The following is a 21,463-nucleotide window of genomic DNA, read 5'->3' as shown; positions in this document are numbered from 1 at the left end:
GGGAAGAGTGATGGTTGAAAGAGACCCACTGTGAGGAGTCGAAAGATACCCATAGTTAAGTTCCACAAGATGCTCTCTTTCACAAGGAGATGGCTACAAAAAAAATGCTGTACATGCTCGCAGTGTTCATTCTGTGAGAATCACCTATGGTGAAGGTTTTGGGATAAGAAATGTTGCTCTAGCCAAGGTGATTTGGTGCAAACACTGTTGATTATGTCTAACCTTTTCAGACTATATGCAACCAAACAGTATTATCAGAGATGCTTGTGACGGATCAGATAGGTCATTCATGAAAATCCTCAATGAGGTCAGAGGATTCTATTTTTCTAAAATCATTTTATGACATGAAGATATAGTCTCTATTCTCATATTTTAATGTGTTTTCATGTTTCCAATTTACTAGTAATTATATTTTTGTATAGTTTAGTATGTACTATGGAGCCATTTTGGTATTGTGTGCACAGGAGTTTTTTTTTGTGTGTGAACTTGTAGGAATGATTTGTGGGATACAAGTAGGTGATTTGTTACATTAGGGTGAAACGTTTCTTTTGTAGATATCCTTTACAAGAAGAAAGGGCCACCATTGTTAGGTAGTGAATCAGGGGAGCAGCTGTAGGGCTTCATGGGACAACTAGCCAAACATTTATTTTTGTGAAATATTACTAAGTTGATTTTCTCCTTGTGTTTACTTTTGTTTACTGTGACCTATTAATGTCTTATAAAGTATTTCACATATATAGTATTGTTATTAATGAGATTGGAGGTTGAGCGGCCCGGAACCTCGACATTTTGGGGATTTATCTTGCTTCTCCAATACCCTTCTTTTTGTGAAGTGGATTGTAGTTTGAACATGTTTTTCCATATTCATTTTTATAGTTATATTTGTTTGCCAATAACTAATGTTGAAATTATTTAGCCCTTTTAGAGGGCACAAAATGGGTGATCATGGGTCAGAAGAAGTAGCGGAGACAGGCGCAGCATTGCTTTATTTTCTAAATAAATGTTAGCTGTTTTTGTGTTTACTTGACAAAGTGATACAAGGTTTTCAGTTGCTGTAGTGGGGTTAGCTAATCTGGGATAAATACACAGATGAACGCAGCATTTAAGAGACATAGGGCCAGATTACGACCCTGGTGGTCCAATGACTGCCAGGGTCAGGGTGACAGTCAAACCACATTACAACTGTGGCGGTAGTGCTGCTGTCGAACCACCAGCACTGCCACATTATGACTTGAAGTCATTCAGGCGGTGCTGGCGATCCTAATCGTGAAAGCAGGGCTGCCCTGGGGATTACGACTCCCTTGTCCACAAGCCATTTCTTGGCAGTAGGACTGCCATGAAATGGCTGGCGGAGACGGGGTGCATGGTGCCCCAGGGGGACCCCTATACTGCTCATGCACTTGGCATGTGTAGAGCGGTGGCCCCCTTGGCCAGCTCCTTCGCAATGTTCACTGTCTGCTTTGACATGTGAACATTGTGACGGGTGTTGCTGCACCCTACGCACTACAGCATTGCCGCCAGCTCTATTACGAGCCAGAGACAGTGCTGTAGGCCATTTCCCACTGGACCCAGCGGACAACTCATAACGGGCCCGGCGGGAAGGCTGCTACACTGGCGGGAACCTACCTGTCGGGACTTAGGTGGACGGGCTTTTCTGTCCACTGAAGTCATAATAATGCCCATAGAGTTGGTTTTCCAGCAAAACCTGCAGTGTTCATATTTTTATTTGGAACTCAACTAACAATTAACATTTCATTGCACATTAAATGTTCATACATTTCCTTATAGAGAAGGTAGCATTCACTTGGTAAAAACAGCAGCAGATTTCTAGGTTTGCATATTAATTTCGGCATTGAAATCACAAGCAAGAACAAAACAATGACCATACTAACTGGTTTCTACATAACACCCCACACTCATTTTCCTTTTGGCTCCTTAATTCTGTGCATGTCGTAAGCTTTATTTTAATATTGTGATTGACACATTTATAAATGTCTTTTAGGAATGAATTTTCAAACAGATATATAAATTCAACAGAAACATCATTACAACTGACAGACCTGGAAAATAATAATGAATATAATGCTTATATAACAGCAAGTACCAGATTTGGGTCTGGAAAAACAAAAAGTGAAACTGTGAGATTCAGGACATCTGAGGGAGGTGAGTATATTTGACCTGTTTATCATTAAGATACCTGACACTGTTGGGTTTTACCTTATTTATTATGTATAGATTTGCATGTAGCATCCCTTTTTTAATTTCCTTTTTTTCAGACTCAGAATAGATCCATTAGCATTACTTCTTATTTGGCTCTCATTGCAACTACACATTGAATCACAAACCTTTACATAAAAACATGTTGGTAGTCTGTTCTGTCTTGCTGTGTTGTGCTGTACCAGCTCGATACACCTGTGTGTCGCTTTCGCTCTTGACATTGGCGTTCTGATGGAATGTTGGTTTGGATTTGGTTCGAGCACAGGTGGAACGGGCAGGCGATGACTTAAGTTGGACGGAAGCTCTATGGTTGGCGAATGGCTGCCAGCATATGTTGTGACCTTTTATGAAATACATTTGACTTGCATATCTAAATGCCAGTTGCTGTCTCTCCTAAAACACTGGCAATGAAGAAAAGGAACCGCTGACCTCTTCGAAGAGCATTCCTTACCTGTCAAGCTGTGGTGTAGGGACTGGACTGACAACTCCTGCTACTCAGGTCACATTTATTGTATGATTGCAGGTGACTGTTGTGGTTTCTGCAGGCATGATGGTTGGATTCGTAACTGTGTGCACCACCTTCTGAGAATTGTTAGAGCTGCCTGTGTCTAATGCACAGGTTCGGCTGCCGTTTTGGGAGTTGTTGCTGTTCAAAGTACCTATGGGGGCGACCCTAACAGATGGGTATTCAGCAGCTATTTTATCTTGTCTGACCTGTCCCAAACAAGGGACAGGTCAATGTATTTCTGAGCTATATTTCACAGCTACACAGTAAAATACTGCAGCAGCCATCTTAATTTGCCTGATGCAGGCCTCGCAAGGTCAGGCACACAAATAAGTACAGAAAAATATTTTTCTACTACCACTTCGTTTTTGTTAGAGTATTTCTTGCAAGTTGGACAGTTCTTCAGTGCTTGCAATTCATATTTTCTCTTTTAATTCTTAGCATTTCAGTATTGATGGTCACATATTTATCTGGCATTTTCTACATTATCTTTCACTGTTGTTTTTTTTTTATTATTAAAGTGACTTTCAGTTCCAAGTCAGGCTGTGAGTCAGCTTGATTAACCGAAACCTCTACGGAGAAGATGCAAGCTATCAACCCTACATCATTCTTACAGTATCCAGGAGAGCCAACTATTGCCTGGAAGAAATAATTTAGAGCCTTTAATGCACATTGATGGTTTTAAATTTAAGCCTGACAAGATACACACTGGAAGAAACTGATGACCTGGATGAGTATGCGGAGGCAGTAAAGAAAGTAGAAAAGCATTTTTTCAAGCCTTCAAATTTGGCTGTAAGGAGACATTTTTTTGGGAGAACAATCTGCATCAGTCTATAGACATGTATGTAGCCTCATTGTGTGTACTTACAGCAAAATGTGAATTTAGAACCTTCACGGATCAGTTCATTAAAGACCGATTAGTAACTCAGTGTCACAATAAAACACCTACAAGAAAGGTTTTTACCTGTAAAGAAACGCCATTAGATGAATCTACAGAAATAGTTAGCATTCAGGACTCAAAGAAATCTGCCAAAGTACTCAACAAGATGGATGACACAGTTTGCTAGTTAAAGGAAACAAGTCCAGTGTGAACAAACCAGGAGATAAGAGAAAATCCTTTAAGGCTGGCAACATTTGCTCTAATGTGGATCTAAGTTTCATATAGCTTCTTCTAAACAGTGTCCTGTGGTTATTAAAGAATGCAACAAGTGCAGGGTCATTGGTTATTTTGCTAGTGTGTGCCATATGAATTCTAAGAAAGGTGGTTTGAGTCTGGTGAGAGAAGAGACTAACCAAAAATTAACAAACAACATGAATATTTTACTGTTATGCATGAGAGTAAAAGAAAAGGATGTCTCCAAATCTTAAGATTTAGGGTCAGATGTACGACCTTTTGTTTTGCGACTCGTGATACATTTGTGATTCACAAATTGCGAGTCGCAAAACAAAATATACAACAGTGTTAACCACACTGTTTGCAATTCTCAATTGAGTTGCAAGGGCCTGTCTTATGAATATTCATGAGGCAGGCCACAATTTGCGACCTAGTTTTGTATGGTCGCACTCACAGGGATATCTGCCACTGCTTTTCAATAAAACATTTTTTTTTAAAAATGCATTCTGTGTTCCGTAAAGGAAAATAGGATGCATTTCAAAAATGAAAACAAAAAAATTGTATTTACATTTTTTAGAGTAGGCAGTGGTCTGTTGGAAAACACATTTCATTTACCATTCACAAAGGGGGAAGGTGTCCCATTTGTGAATGGGTGAACACCAATTTGAAATTGGTATTAACTGTGATTGTTTTGTGACCGCATTCACCGTCACAAAACAATCATACATCCCCCTGCAAGTCACAATCCCTATTTTGTGAGTGGGTAATTGAATACTGGTCCTCAAAATAGGGATTGTACACTGTACAAGGCCATTTTGCAGTTGCAAATGGCTATTTTCACCTTTTTCCACTGCAAAATTGCATCATACATTTGGCCCTAAATTCCAGAATTTATATATGAGGAATGTGAGAAAGTATCCAATGTCATGAACAGCTCCTGGTAATGTGTCACGGATCATGAAGACAATGTACCCAAATCTCTGGTAGAGGAATTCAAGATTGGCAGGTGATCGAACCTTTACTAACAAACTCTGAAACCAAAATCACTATTATATCCAAAGATAGTTTAATTAACAGCAATATCAAAGAGATGTTGTTGCAAGCTGATTTCACGTCTCTGGGTTATAATGGTATTAGAATTGATTTTTTTTTTTAACTGTAATCTATTTTTCAGAGGTCATGAGGTGCAAGGAAAGGTTTATGTCGTGCACTGTGGACCAGCATGCTAGGTTGGCACCATCAGGCTTGTTTTGGAATTATTTTCAAGCCAGGTTGCATACACCAAGTTGTAACTATTGCAGAAAGTCATTCTGAAATGAAAATTGATAATTTACAATTCCTGTTGGAAAAACACACAGAGGTTTTTGGAGAACAATCTGGAATGCTGAAAGGTTTCAAACATGTTTTCAAATTAAAGGAGGGGAGCATTGCTGTGAAGCATTAGTTGAAAGGGGTGCCAAGACAAGGAATGGATCAATTGCTGAATAATCTATGCAAGGAGGGTGTGATTGAGCCTGTTGCATCATCCCTGTGGTTGTCACCCATAGTGGTAAAGCACAAAACCAACAATGAACTATGGATGTGTATTGATCTCAGGAGTTTAAATCAAGCCATCTGGGTGGATTGGTACTCACTGCCAAAAATAGGGGAGAAGATATGACTCCAGCAGGTGAGAGTGTATATTCCATATTTGATCCACGATCTGCATACCATCAACTGGTGTTTGTAGAAGAATCCAGACATCTTACAGCTGTCCTCATGCCCAATGGTGCTTACCAATTTTATAGAATGTCCCTTGGACTCGCTTCTGCAGCTGCGGCGTTCCAAAGGGTGATGTGCGAACAACTGTATAGAGTGCCTTTTGGAATCGATTCTGCTGCCACGGTGTTCCAAAGGGCGATGTGCAAAGTGGTGAATGGGCTAAAGGGTATGCTCAGTCTGACCACACCTGGTGAATGCCTAACAATGACAGTGAATGTGAGTGGCATGCGACTGGAAGCCTTGCAAAAAGAAGTAAAAAGAGCTATTATGTGATTAAAGGAACCAAAACTGTAACTTTTGAGAAAAGTGATTGGGTAGATGTAAAACTAACAAAGTCCAGATGTGTTAAAAGAAAGAAGAGTAAAATTTGGTAATGCCCTGTCAGCTGTAAGGGGTGGGCAGAGGTGGATGCACTGTGAAAATACTGAATGGGCGATGGTGGAATTGTGCATGGTTTGTAAAAGTGAGGAGGTCTGAATGTGCTGAGCTTATTGGGGACAAAACAAATGAATCTGCTTCAACAAGAGAACCTATCCATAGGATCCCTAGAAGATTCAAAGACTTTGTTTTAACTTGAATTTGAGTTGCCTTATTGTACTAGATTAGCATATAAATTTGCTTCATTATCTGTATCGCAGGTGCTCTTGAGTTGTTTGTATACTCTTGTTACTGTAGCCTGTTTTCAAACTTTTTCAAATGTTTTCTTCCTTCTTTTCTTCTTTCTTTTTATATATTTGCAGCTTTCTCAATTGTCTTTTATATTGTTATGAGGTGGAAAAAAGGAAGGTGTGTTATGTCTTGCGATGTTGTGCTGTGCCGGTTTGCTACACCTCTGTGCCGCGTTTGCTAGTGACATCAGCGTTCTGATGGAATATTGGTTTGGATTCAGTTGTAACGTGGGTGGTACGAGCAGACATTGGCTCTGGTCTCGATGAATGGCTGCCTGCATATACTCATGAAATAAACTTGACTTCCACATCTACATGCTGGTTGTTGCTTCCCTGTAACATAGTGTCATGTAGAGATAAGTGGTCTTACTTGAAATTGTATTTGCACAAACTACAATAGTAAGAACAGTAATCTAAAAACTACACAGATGCAAAAAGATACAATTGTGAAATGTTGGGAAATTCCATAAACTTTTTTTAACTTCTCCCTTTCGAAACATTGTGTCTACATTTCCCTTCACACATCCTAAAGGTAGACTTCACTCATCTTTAACATCTATGGGCCTAGGTCAAAAAGGTGAAAATACATGTGTATATGTGCTCATTTTTAGATTTACTACAACACCTTGGAGCATGAGAACACCAAGTTGCTGGTTACTGTGCACCAGTTGCATCAATTGGAGATGTTCACCCCTGACCTTTAGGACTTTTGGACTCCAAGCTGGATAAGCAGATACTCCTCTACAGCACTTGCCTCTCACAGTGTAATGTGACAGAGTAGTTTAATTCTTACTCAAGGGGATGAGGTGGGTTTCCATGACACACTGGGCTAGAGTTATGAACCCAAAGCATATTAGATGGCCAAGCGCCTACTACATAATCCTTTGCTGGGTGCACACATTCTTCACAGAGAGTCCTCTCTGTCCAGATACCCAAACTCAATTGGGTCCTGAGCACTTACTGTGCACAACTATTGCCCTGTGCACAATTTTTCATGGCGAGCCCTCTGCCTACAGACTCTCATACCCTGTTAAGTTCTGAAGACACCAGTACACACAGCCTTTTCCCTGTGGTCAATTCTTCACAGAGAGAGCCCACACCCCCAATACAATCAAGCCTCCTTAAGAGGGCAAGCATTACGCAAATGTTTGCACTCATTAGCAGTAGAGAAGCTATAGAAATTTTTCTCTAGATGTAGCTCACTATATACCTCCTAGTGTCAGAAATTCACTGTTTACAGTTTACTGAGTTAACTATCACTTGCTCCTCTACCATGCACTACTTATGTCCCTGTATCATTGATGACATGTTAAATGACATAATTGATGACATTTCTGAAGCATTTGCAGCTCAAGCCAAAGGTTTTCCTAATGGATTTTCTGGTCAATGAAATAAGGCCTAGTGTGCACACTCCCAGGAAATAGAAGAGGGTAGTGTCAGTTGCAATAGCGAGGAAATGGGTTAACTCTAATGAACTCCCAGCCTATATCTGGCTTCCCCGTCTTAGGCTCTTTGTACCTATAAAATATGAGTTAAAGGATAACTTTGAAATAGCAAGAAATTTGACAGATAGCTCAGATAATCCTTTTTTCTATGGCGCATCATACTTGAGCATTTTTCAACTAGGAATTTGAGCATTTCGTAACTAGGAATTTGACTGCAGCAGTAAATTTGTTTGTATTTTAATTTTTTCAGCACCAAGCGATCCACCAAAGAATGTCTCATATACAAACTTGACATCTACATCAATTTTAGTAATATGGAGCCCTCCATCAAAGCCCAATGGGATCATTCAGTACTACTCAATTTACTACAAGAATAGCTCAGACACATTTATGCAGGTAAGAAACCATTTTGTATATTATTTTCAATCAGTCATTGGACTAAATGCAAAATACTGAAGTGCTGATCTAGGCTTTTGTGGATGACTTGTTGATGTCACCCACTTGGATCACTGAGGCCTTCTCCATGAGCTCCAACCAGAGGATCGCTTACTATACACCACAAGGCTTAATACGATTCAGAGCTCTGTGGCCAGAATCACTATCAACCTCCCATTTGGCATTCACATCACACCACACTTGATATCTCGATCTCCCTGGTGGAAATTATGTGCCTACATTGTATTTGTGGATGTAGAGATTGCACTGTCGAGGCAGCTTAATGCTGAATGGGTACCATGTTTTATTTGTATATTCAGCTTTATTTTACATATTTCTTAAGCAACTTCCAAAGCAGGAGTTTGTTTAAGTCAAACAACAAATGAGTGACCCTGATGTGGAGATGATTTCTCCATGTGCACAAGTATCTGTTTGTTTGCTGGACCTAGACAGGGTAACTCAGTGGCAGTAATCCCACCCTAAAGATGACAGGGACACTTCCAGTTCTGTGGCTGATGGCCAATCTGTCACAGGTTTCAAATCATCAATCAAACAGCATTTATAGAGTGTGGCTGATTATCCGTGAGGTTATTCAGGCACTGAGAACATAGCTGCTGAGGGGTTCACTTGAACAGCCAGGTCTTGAGCCCTCCTGTTTTCCAAAAGAGAGGATGAGGTCTGTAGGTAAAGAGGGAGATAGTTTCAAGATTTTGGCATGAGGTAGGAGGAGGAGCATCCTCCACTTTTTCTTCAGCAGATGCGGGGGGTGCGTTCAAGGGAAAGGGAAGCAGAGCGCAGGTGCCTGGAGGGCTGGTGGAAGTTCAGGTGGTGGTAAACGTATGCCGGTCCTTGATTGCAAAGGGCCTTGTTGGCGTGAATCAGCGTCTTAAGTTGACATCTCTTCTGAGTGGGAAGCCAGGAAACTTCTGGAGGTAAGAGTGCTGTAGGTTTATTGGGGAGGATGAGGATGAGTCTGGCTGCTGAATTCTATATGATCTGTACTCTCTTCAGGAGGTGCATGGTGATTCCTATGTAGAGTGTGTTTCCGTAGTCCAGCCGGCTTGGAAACAGGGCTTGAGTGATGGTTCATCTTGTTTTGACAGGGAGCCATTTGAAGATCTTCCAGAGTATGTGAAGACTGTGGAATCAGGCGGACACTGCATTGATCTGGTTTTTCAGGGTGAGCTTGCCATCCAGGATGATGCCAAGGTTGCGAGCATGGTCTGATGGAGTGGGTGCTGGTCCTAGTTCAGTAAGCCACCAGGAGTTGTTCCACAGGGAGGTGTACCAGAAGATCAACACTTCTGTTTTGTCTGTGTTGAGTTTTAGACAGTTGTTATTCATCCAATTTGCAATGCCCGTCATGCACCTGCGGTCATGTTTCCGATGCAGGCCTGCTGATGCCATCAGAAATTGAGCAGCTACCCACCTCTAAATGAGTGATGGTGCACCATGTGCTTGGTAGGACATAAGCACTGTCAGTTCATTGCAGTGCTTCCATCCTGCCAAATTCTAAATGTCCCCTGAAATATCAAATGTATATGTAAAATGTAAATTAGCACTTGTATAGCGCACTACTCACCCGTTAGGGTCTCAAGGCGCTGTACTCATACCGCTATGGAACCCCTCCTGGCTTTTCCCTGTGAGGCGCCCACTCCTGAGCACCCCCAGGGTGAAGCCAGGCATCCAAGCGCTGTTGGGGCCGTTGTGGAGATTAAGCAAGCTATTGCCCAGAGTTGCAGAGTGGGACCCATGAATTAGATTAGGCACCGAGGCGAGAATTATCTGGTCAAGGGGAATTGAGCCCAAGACCTGCCGAAGCGGGACTTGAACCCTGGTCTTGAGCCAGATCTCTGCTTCAGGGTCTGCTGCTCTAACCATTGAGCCACACTTCTCCACCAAATAAACCCTCTGTGAACAGCAGACCTTATTAAATATTCTTTTAACCTTAATTGCTGACAAATCTTGGATAGTTGTGTAATATATCCCTAAAATATACTTAGTTTTTTACTTACCATATTGGTTTCATTTTCTTTAATTTGTCACATCAAGGATATCGTACACGACTGAAAGCTATTTTGGGATTGGATTCCAGGTGTGCCTCCTCACTCTCGGTCACTGCATTGAAATAAACCTGTTTATCACTATAATAATCAACAGAGACATACCCCAACTGAAATTGTAGCCAAAGAGACAAACTGAGCGATAGACAAACCTACTAGATAATAAAATGGGCAATTAGATGGGCAGCTTTATCTGCTGTGGATATCTATCTTTCTGCATATTTATTATAACTATCAGATACAGATAAGTGATTGTAGTAGAAAAACTTACGTGGTGTACTCAAGACAATGTGTGCTTCCAAACCTTTGCCTCTATGTTACATTTTGACGAATAGCTCGCCTTCGTATGTTGGATGAAATAACATAAAAGTTATCAATCAGCACAAAATCTGTAGTTTAATGAATTTATACAAAGGGAATCATGCTTACTTAATTCAAGGTCCTTTTGTGGTACAGTGCCATTTATATATTCTTTGTTTTTCAAGCATTGCTTTCCATTTCCTTTCGAACTGTGACGCTTGAAAAAAAAAATAGTCACTGATTGATAGAATGAAATCTGCTGTTTTTCTATTAAACCATAAAAGGGTTTGTCTTTTAAGTTTAAGCCACTTTAAGCAATTATTTTGTATATTCGCTTCTCAGCTGAAGTTCATGATGCTAAAAATAATGCCGAACGTCGGAGGAAAATATATGTAATGTAGGTTTTGGAGACCAAATGTGATTTTTCGTACTGTACATTTTTCATATGTTGCAGTTTAGTTTTGCGGCTGTGAAAATTGAACCTAATGACACAGCAGCCAGGATTTCCTGCATGTGAGTGCTAATACAGAGCAGCAGGACGCTTAGACCGCTGGTGCCAGGGTATTAAAAGATTAGGTAACCTAAGGACGGAATGGCCCTGCTGAACAACAAGAATTCCAGGCAGCCCAAATGGGGCTCTTTAAAAATATGATCTAGTTTCTGAACAATATCTTAAAGTGACTGACAAGTGTACATTCTGTGAAGGAAAAACTCAAGGACGCCTCTGTTGCTGGTGCTCTGCCACTGTTATCATAAACTTCACTACCATTTTGTTTGACTTTTTACCCTGCTAGGTGCGATGCACAGGTCAGAAGCAGAGATCCCCAAAGGCAGATAGTGCTTAGGGCCTTATTTATACTTTTTGGTGCAAAACTGCACTAAGGCAGTTTTGACCCAAAAAGTTTTGCACCGGCTTGCACCATTTTTTAGCACCAGCTGGGCACCATATTTATGGAATGGTTCAAGCCGGTGCAAAGGGTAGGCTAGCTTAAAGAAAAATGACGTTAGGTAGTTTTGAGTCAAAATAAATGATTCTGACCAGATTAGCATAATTTTTTTGACGCAAAGGGGCATATTTATACTCTGTTTGCACTGAATTAGCATAATTTTTTTTTTACTCTAATTCAGTGCAAAACTAACTCCATATTTATACTTTGGTGCTAGACCCATCTAGCACCAAATTTATGGAGTTAAAGTCATTTTTTAGAAGTGGAAACCTACCTTGCCTTAATGAGATGCAAGGTAGGCGTTCCCGTGCAAAAAAATGACTCTATGGCCTTAACACCATATTTATACTTCCATGTAAAAATGGTGCAAGGGAGGGAGGAGAGGTCAAAAAATGGGGCAAAGCTTGCTTTGCCACATTTTTTAAGACCAGGTTCAGGGCAGGCGTTAGGGGACCTGTGGCCCTATTTCCATGGTGGAACACAATGGAATAAGCCCAGAGGTGCCCTCCCTAGGCCCTAGGGGCACCCCCACCCACACTAGAGGGACTGCGAGGATGGGGGACCCCATCCCAGGTAAGTACAGGTAAGTGCATTTTATTTTTGAAAGTGCCATAGGGGGCCATGAAATGGGCCCCCATACATGGCACATGGTGCAATGGCCATGCCCAGTGGACCCCTGTCCTCTGTGCTTGCCACTGGGGTGGTGGGCATGACTCCTGACTTTTCTAAGGCAGGAGTCATGTGGCATGGTAGGTTTAGCACCATAAAATGACGCTAATCTGGTTAGAGTCATTTTTTTTTACTCTAACCTGTCTAAAGCCATTTTTTGGTGCTAAACCCTCTTCTTCTATACTGCCAGCCCCACCTGACTAAAGTCATTTTTTTAAACTCTAGCCTACCCTTTGCACCGGCTTGCACCATTCCATAAATATGGTGCCCGGCTGGTGCACAGAAATGGTGCAAGCCGGTGCTAAACATTTTGGTGCAAAACTGAGTTAGTGCAGTTTTGCAGCAAAAAGTATAAATAAGGGCCAATATTTTGTAAGTTTGCGCCACTTTTGCGTCATAAAATGACGTTAATGCGGTGCAAAAAATGTTTAAATCAGGGCCTTGGTGCTAGATGGGTCTAGCACCAAAGTATAAATATGGAGTTAGTTTTGCACCGAATTAGAGTAAAAAAAAATGACACTAATTCGGTGCAAACAGAGTATAAATATGCCGCAGAGTATAAATATGCCCCTAAATATGGCGTTAAGGCCATAGAGTCATTTTTTGCACGGGAACGCCTACCTTGCATCTCATTAAGGCAAAGTAGGTCTCCAATTTCAAAAAATGACTTTAACTCCATAAATTTGGTGCTAGAGGGGTCTAGCACCAAAGTATAAATATGGAGTTAGTTTTGCACCGAATTAGAGTAAAAAAAAATGACACTAATTCGGTGCAAACAGAGTATAAATATGCCCCGTAATTTGTAAACTAGCAAGTGCCTGGTCCCAAAGTTGTTTTCAAATATTCTCCGCCGGGGCTATTGACGGTCAGATTTTTGAAAACCAAGACTGTGTCTTCCTGATCCCACCTCGTGCCTCTTTTATCCACCACCACCGCGCACTCCTTGGCCCTTTATTTATCTTTTCTAAACTTTTTGTAACCCTTCAGTATCCTCTGTTCACTGTTTTTATACCCTCCCCCCCCCATGCTCCATCATCTGCCATTTTCTCACTATCTCTGTTGCCCTTGGTCAAAATGAGAAAATTAAATATAACTCCTGGGGCCCAAAATGAGTGAGCTCATCGTTTCCGAACAAGCAGTGGCGTCAGGCGTTAGAGCACCCCTGCTGAGCTGCATCTTTCATCAGATATTTTGCGTGAACAATAGTAGTCACATAACAGCATTTCCCACTGAAGGGTGAGGGTTGTAATACCTAATGAGCACTTGTTAATGCGAACACATTGGTGTAGATTAAAGTGTAAATGCGGACTAGTTTAATTTTACTTATTTAAGGATGCTTTAAATTGGGCCAGGAATCATATCAGAATTTACTGAAGTATCTTTATACTATTTATTTGATAGGCCTCCCCTATCATGAAGATGACCTTTTCATAAACCACCATTTGAGCAGAGGAAAAATCCCAAGAAAATATGGTATTAGCCTGCGTTAAAAAAGTTCCGATAATTCCCACTGAATAGGACCTAATGCCTATCCTTCATGCAGGGCAGAGCCCATCTTGGTAGCTGGTGATCATGGCTTAATTTTCATACAGCCATTCTCATACGAACCTGGACCTGATCTATGTTGTCACTGTCGATGAATTCTGATTCAGCATTAAATTGAAGTAACAAAACATATACAGCCTTTAATTAGTTTCCTTATAGACGGTGGTATGAGTAGATTAGCAGCAGATCTCATTGAAATGCACCAGTGTGAAGGGTTTCAGGTGATACTATCAATGTCAAAGAGGAAGCCAAATAAATACCCTCCCAATGGGGTGTACCACACAGCCGCCTTCTGTTCAGTAGAGATATTTCCTCCTTGAGTTTCTTTGGACTGTTGGGACTCAGGGGCATCTCCTTCGCAATGGTGTTACCCCGACTAAGATATTTGTTATAATTTTATGTTTCAACTGCTGGCTCAGCCATCAGCAGGTGCAGGGAGTGGCGGGCTGGGCCACAGGTGGGTGGAGAGGGGAGAGGAATCTGTGCACTAAGTGAGCATGTGTGTTTGGGAAGCCATCTCAGGCTGGCCAAACACATCTTTACACTTAGGTTTCTCCAATCTGGCTGTGCTACACAGCTGGGCTGGAGAATCTGCACTGACCTCAGGGCAGTGTCTGAGCAGCAGTCCAAGCCACTCTGACCAATCCTGATGCTGCTCTCATGCTAAGTTTAGTATGAGAGCAGTGCCAGAATTGCTAGAGAGCCTGTGCTGGTGTCCCGGTGAATGGTGGGACACCAGAAGAAGAGCAGAGGAGCAACACAGCAGGTGGAGGCAATGGGAACAAGTATGTTATTTTTTATTATTTTTTTATTTCCTTCCCTCTGGCCTCCCCTCCCCTTGAGATTTGCGGCAGCTGCCGCTGTCAGCACTAAATTTCAGGTTGGAATAAATATACAGATTTTGCTAAAATTATTTTTCTTCCATTTCTCCTCTGCCCTAAGAAGAGAAAGATTTAGTCCATGATCCTTTTTTGTCCATGTGTTGCTGTCCATTGAATATAGTGTCCACGCATGCCTAAATAACATATATTCAATTAGGGCAAATTTTTCTTCCCTGGTTCTAAGTAGACCCACTATATTAGTGTAATGTTAGCCCAAAATATCTACTACCGCAAAGACGTTTCACCCATGCAGAAATTTCTGTTTAGTGTACTACATTCGATATTCCATCTCGAGCTATACTCAGAGATATAGAAAGCAGACTAGACCCTACCCGAAAGACTTAAGTGGCTGTAACAGTGAAGTTAAAAACTATATAAGGGCCATGTAGGTCAAAACTAAAGACTATAATAGTAATCCGTTGTAAGTGTCAAAGGTGGGCTGTCAAAAACGGTGATAAATGCTGATTAATGGTTATTGCAAATGCTGGTGCGCTCGAGTCTTCTTCCCACCTCGGGTTCAAAAACCACAAGTGTGCTGATGACCATCACTATTCCCACCAGTAGCGGTCAACTACATCTTTAGACTTTTCAAAGAGTGTAGTAGTCAGAATCATTGTTACAAATCAATAACCTAAAACAGTAAACAATTCTACACACCATAAACAATTCAAACCCACATCATACTACAAACTGAATACATTTCAAAGCTTTATTACAATCCCAAAATTTATGTCACATAATACTGTGCAAAAGTAAGCTATAAACATACATAAAAACCATTGAATGACCAAAATGTTTAAAAAGATTTAACCTACTGGACATCAATGCTTTAAACACTTTCAAAGAATAACATAGCTGAGCAAAAATACCATGTGCACGTTAATTTCAGATTTCAAAGCAGATGACGGTGACATCGGTAATTCATCAAAATACAGTTTTAACAATCAAATTACGGAGCTGGGCCATCCTTATCTCTACCAAAATTAGGATTTGCATGTGTGGGAGTGAGCTAACACATGCGGAAAAAAGCAAAAAATAAAACAGAGACAAAAATAATTTGGCAAAACATCTAACTAAAGCAGCTCACTATAAAAGTGACACTAGTGTAAGTAACTAAGGTGAAAAGGAAACAAGAAACCACATTTAGTTAAGCCTCTCCTCATGGGACAGCAGACAGCAATGTTTCGTCAGCTAGAATGATCACTTTCTTCCAGCATCATTTGACAACAGCATCAGGACAGTGCAGAATATTGGCTCCACATAGGACAGATCAGTAGTTCATAATTAGTTTGGTTTATTAGCAATGAACCACATAACAATAATAGGGAAATTAAAAACTAAAACGTTATTCTTCAGAAGGTAGCTAAGGGTTAAAGGGATTTGGAAGAAGCAGAGAGCAGCTGGACATCTTCAGCACATCAGGACCAACTCACACCAACACGAGCTAACTCCAACAAGATTTAACTCTCAATTTCCATAGTTCCTCACTCATTAGAAGTATGCATGATCCACTCATTGATTCTTCAATGGGGCTCACTTCAGGTGTCAGATTTAGTGTTTAATGGCTGCGGCTGGCACCACCAAGTTTGCAACTATTCCATATCTTTTCAACCAAGTGCATTGTCAATTTAATGATTTCATACAGTTTATACAAAATATTACATTATATTATTGTTTGTAACATCAGGACCTTCTCTCATGGTACTCTAAATGAACTAATACATTTTCATGGGAATCATAAATGTCCTGCCTTGTTCAACAGCTGGAACAAAAAATGCAACATAGTTATTAACAAACATGTTCCTTGCCTTCAATACAATAGGATATTCAACATCACATCAGCAACCTAGAAAGAAAATTCTGGTTAAAGGGACCAGATTGAACGATTGATTTATTACTACTGCAGCACGATTAATGTTTTCGGCTTAGTTAAGCTAAGAAAGCCTAAATACACATTAATACAATTAATACATTAATAAAACCTATTGTGTAACAAAAATGCAAAGGAAATTATTTAACTGCTAACATTATTTACAACATGTTAGAGCAATTCTAAACATAGCATTCATTGTTCTGCACATATGTAACTTGCATTAATAAAATTAATTTAATCAATTTAAGTATGTTTAATTCATATTCATCTAACGCTAATATTTGTTTGAATAAAAAAATCTTAATGCTACCCCATTTTAATACTTCATTTAATATGAACGCAAAACTTGTTAAAACGTAGTGCATAATACGAGTGTCAGCCACATAGTTCACCTTAACATGCACATTTTACATTTTCACATTAATTTCTGTGTTAGACTTTTAAATGTAGAATAATTAGTCACCATATGCTAACTTCTATGCCATTAATGTATTAATGAAATGTGATCTCTTTCACAATCTGCCCTGCAGAACATAAGTACAATTGTTTACTGCATTAATGATCACGAACAGTCTACCAGTAAACATATTTCTAGACAACAGTAGTCATATTTAGCTGGATAAGTTACAAAACATTACACATTTCTTCAGATTGTCAGTGTATTTTACATTCTTATTTGTTGTAAGAGTTTTAGGCCTACAAACTCAATTAGCACTGAAATTGCATTTCATATGGTACAAAGATGGACCAATTACTGTCGGCACACATAGTATCTGCCTCTGACAGGGTCCACAGTACAATCACTCTTGGAACTTATATATGATATTATTATTAGCCCTAAAAAAGTGAGTAGTCCAGAGCCAGAAAGAGAATGAATGGTAAATCTTTATAGGAAAATATTGCTTGATTTCACCACAGTGGTTAAGGCACACAAATACCAGTCCTACATACATCATATAGATGGACAAATAGCTCTTCATTGCATTTAATCCAAAAAGTGTTTTGACATCAATCCTCACCCGAGATTCAACCGTCCTTAACTTCACCTTCCTTAATGTGTTCCCGAACATTACCCCAAAATATTTCAATTTGGGCCATTTACTGTTGTAGAATTCTTTAAAATGTTTCCCTAAGCTGTAGTTAGTGTCTCCATGATTTATTGGTCTAATGTATTCATATTTTGTTTTTCAGAAGAACGATTGTGCTTCCTGTGTACAGTTTAAGACAAGAGCATGTAATGCAATAGACAGCGTATTCTGTGCGGCAAGTGATGTAAAAAGCAAATTTGTATTTACATTCAATACAAGGGTCCACAGATTCAGTGGTGGTATTTCTATCTTTACTGGCTTTGCAGTCTCCACACAAAATCATGTATGTAGTCTGTGAAACCAAGATACAGTGTACCTATGTATCTTTGAGGGACATTTTTATTTTAATGTCATCAGTGGTTTATTGGCTGCCACTGTCATTACCAGTTTGTATGCCATTAAAATATGTTCATTTTTATTTATAATTGCTCTATCTCGAATGCCTGTGTACTGTATGTTGTTATAAACCTCACAGGCTGATTTGATTTTTGGGCCATGTTACTTCTATCCCAAAATAAAACCCATTCCTGGGGTTTGGCATCCACTTTCCTGACTACTTCCAGTAAGATTTTCATAGGATATCCTTGAACCTTCAATTTCAATTACATCTAATCCTTACATTGCTTGTATGTATCTTCAGAGCTGCAATTCCTCCTGGCTATTCCCCACATGGAATAGCAGATCTCAAGGAGGGAGGATGACTGTGAAGGACCCCACTTACAGAACCATAGAACAGAATCCGCAGGAATGAAGATAGTCTGTCCATTCGCCCACAGGCTAAATTCCTAGATGCCCCTTGTTAGAAATGGGGTCTTTGGTTGGCAGTCAGGTTACCCCCTGACCAAGCAAGGATCCTCACTCTGGTCAGGGTAAGGAAAATCACCCTCAGTTAACCCTTGCTCACCCCCTTGGTAGTTTGGCATGAGCAGGCAGGCTTAACTTCATAAGCAATGTATAATGTATTTGTACCAACACACACAGTAACTCAGTAAAAACACTACAAAATGACACAACATAGGTTCAGAAAAATAGGTAATATTTATCTAAACAAAACAAGACCAACACGACAAAAATCTAACATACACAAGTCAAGTTATCAATTAAAAAGCAAAAAGAGTCTTAAATCCTTTAGAAAACAGTGGGAACACTGTTAGTGTGAAAAAGTACCTGGGTTGCGTAAAAAATAACAATAACAACGCACAGGTGAGTGTGCATCAGAAAAGGCCAGCGGTGTGTCGATTTCTCACTCGCAAGCAAGACCGTGCGTCATTCTTCCTCTGGTCGGGTCAGCGTGCATTGTTTTTCCTCTTCGCAAGAGAGTGATGCGTCGATCCAGACAGGCACCTCGGGTCCGGGCAGGCTTTGCGTTGTTTTTCTGCATCCTGCAAGGTTTGTGTCAAATTTCTGGTCGCACGGTATTAGAAAACCGAGCTATGTGGGGTTGCGACGTTAACAGCCCCGTCAGCGGGTGTTGAGCATCGTTTTTCCAGCCGTGTTGCGTCGATCTTCCAGCCGTGATGCAGGTGGATCATAGATTTCAGCCGCGAAGCTGACAGGCATCTTTTCTCAGCCGCATCTCGGAAGGTGCATCGAAATTTTCCCCGCTCGGCCGTCTCTGGTGTTTACGCGGTTTTAGTCTTGGTCTGCCAGCTTCACCTTTCAAGGACCCAGGAACTGGTTAGGGCACCACTTGGCAGGGCAGAGGTCTCAGCAGAGAGTCCAGGTGCTGGCAGGGAAAGTCTTTGATAGCCCAGAGACTTCAACAAAAGAAGGCAAGCTCAATTCAAGCTCTTGGAGATTTCTTCACAAGCGGGAATACACAACAAAGTCCAGTCTTTGTCCCCTTTCACAGGCAGGAACAGCAACTGCAGGATAGCTCCCCAAAGCACAGTCACAGGCAGCACTTTACCTCAGCTCTTCAGCTCTTCTCCTTGGCAGCGGTTCCTCTTGATTTCCAGATGTGATCTAATTTTCAGTGATTTGGGTGCCCTTCTTATACCCATTTCAGCCTTTGAAGTAGGCCTACTTTAAAGGAAAGTCTCTCTTGTTTGTGAGATCCTGCATTGCCCAGTCCAGGCCCCAGACACACAGCAGGGGGTTGGAGACTGCGTTGTGTAAGGGCAGGCACAGCCCTTTCATGTGTAAGTGACCATTTCTCCCCTCAATCCTAGCACAGATGGATCATCAGGATATGCAGGCTACAACCCACCTCCCTTTGTGTCACTGTCTAGAGAGAGGTGCCAACAGCCCAACTGTCAAACTAACTCAGACAGGGAATCCACAAACATGCATAGTCACAGAATGGGTTAAGCAAGAAAATGCCTACTTTCTAAAAGTGGCATTTTCAAACACACAATCTCAAACCCAAACTCCACATGTCTATCTGCTCCCAAAGGGAATCTACACTCTAATCATATTTAAAGGCAGCCCCCATGTTAACCTATGAGAGAAATAGTCCTTGCTACAGTGAAAACCGAATTTGGCAGTATTTCACTGTCAGGACATATAAAAGACATTAGTATATGCCCTACATTAAACATACACTGCACCCTGCCCATGGGGCTACTTAGGGCCTACCTTAGGGGTGTCTTACATGTAAGAAAGGGGAAGGTTTAGGCCTGGTAAGTGGGTGAACTTGCCAAGTCTAACTGGCAGTTTAAAACTGCACACACAGACATTTCAGTGGCTGGCATGAGCCATGGTTACAAGGCTACTAATGTGGGTGGCACAACCAGTGCTGCAGGCCCACTAGTAGCATTTGATTTACAGGCCCTGGGCACCTCTAGTGCTCTGTACTAGGGACTTACCAGTAAATCAAATATGCCAATCATGGAAAACCAATTACATACACATTTTAGATAGGAGTGCTTGCACTTTAGCACTGGGTAGCTGTTGTAAAGTGCCCAAAGTAACAAAAACAGCAACAACAGAGTCCAGCACACATCAACAACATGGGAAACAAAGGCAAAAAGTTAGGGAAAACCATGCCAAGGATGCCAAGTCCAACACCCCTCGAATAATACTGAGAATGGGTAAGCAGCCTTAAAGGGGAAAGGGGGATAAATAGGGTGAAGGACAAATGTCTGCGAGATGATGCCAACGTGTGGAGGATGGGGAACCTGCTTCCTTGGCATACATTGGCTTCCCATACTACAACCCTCTACTTCCACTGTGCTCCAAAAAAAACACCTTCCAAGAAAAGAAGATAAATATACATACAAACATAGCCCATGAAAATCCTACGATCCACCTCCAATACATGAAGCTCAACACTCATTAATAATTAACATAACCAGAAATCAATAGTTATTAATCCTATAATCCTTGTACCATGTATATAAAAATATCCTGGGTTCCTGGTAAGTACTCATGGGAATAAAAATGGCAAGAAGAAAAATCAAAGTCTCAAGCCAGGATGAGGAGGACCTTAGCCATTGTCCAGGTCCAAGGCAAAGCAAAAACAACCAGTAACAGCATACACAATAGTCTTGTGTTGTTTTTCTTGTATACTGGGTATTGTGTGGGTTTTCTCCAAAACACTTGGCACAGTATACTGACCTGTAATGCGAGGATGGGTCACTGAACGCCCTGGGAAAGAACAAGAGGGAAAGGAAATAATGGCTCATCATCTTCCCCTTGCAGAGCAATAAAGGATTGCAGGACAGTTGTGATGCTCCAGCGGACCTTCAGGGATACCAGATGCTGCACCAGGGTAACACGGGAGGGAAAATGGAGCCAGCGTTGGGGACAATCCTTCTCCTAAGATGAAAAACAAATAAAACCAAGCATGTATAAAATATCAGCTGTGGCTTTTATGGGGATGTGTCTCAATGACAAAAATCCCCAGCACGAGTTCATGTGATCCCGTGCTCGTGAAGGTTTGGGACGGCTTTACGGCACTGAAGCAGGAAGTGGGATATAAATGCGAACGATACCGCTCACCAGAGAAAAC

General features: G+C 41.0%; 1 protein-coding gene across 1 annotated transcript in view; it reads left to right on the top strand.

The window, feature by feature from the left end:
- The window catches only part of PTPRQ (protein tyrosine phosphatase receptor type Q), a 1,423,303-nt gene that overhangs the window by 901,450 nt on the left and 500,390 nt on the right, over positions 1-21,463 (top strand). Inside the window, exons 34-35 of the mRNA XM_069227528.1 lie at positions 2,003-2,163; positions 7,961-8,106. Coding sequence (XP_069083629.1) covers positions 2,003-2,163; positions 7,961-8,106 — 307 coding nt within the window. The remainder of the gene's footprint in view (positions 1-2,002; positions 2,164-7,960; positions 8,107-21,463) is intronic.

This window comes from Pleurodeles waltl, chromosome 4_1 (assembly GCF_031143425.1).
Source record: "Pleurodeles waltl isolate 20211129_DDA chromosome 4_1, aPleWal1.hap1.20221129, whole genome shotgun sequence".
Taxonomy (NCBI): Eukaryota; Metazoa; Chordata; class Amphibia; order Caudata; family Salamandridae; genus Pleurodeles; species Pleurodeles waltl.
This window is presented reverse-complemented; position numbering and strand designations above follow the sequence as displayed.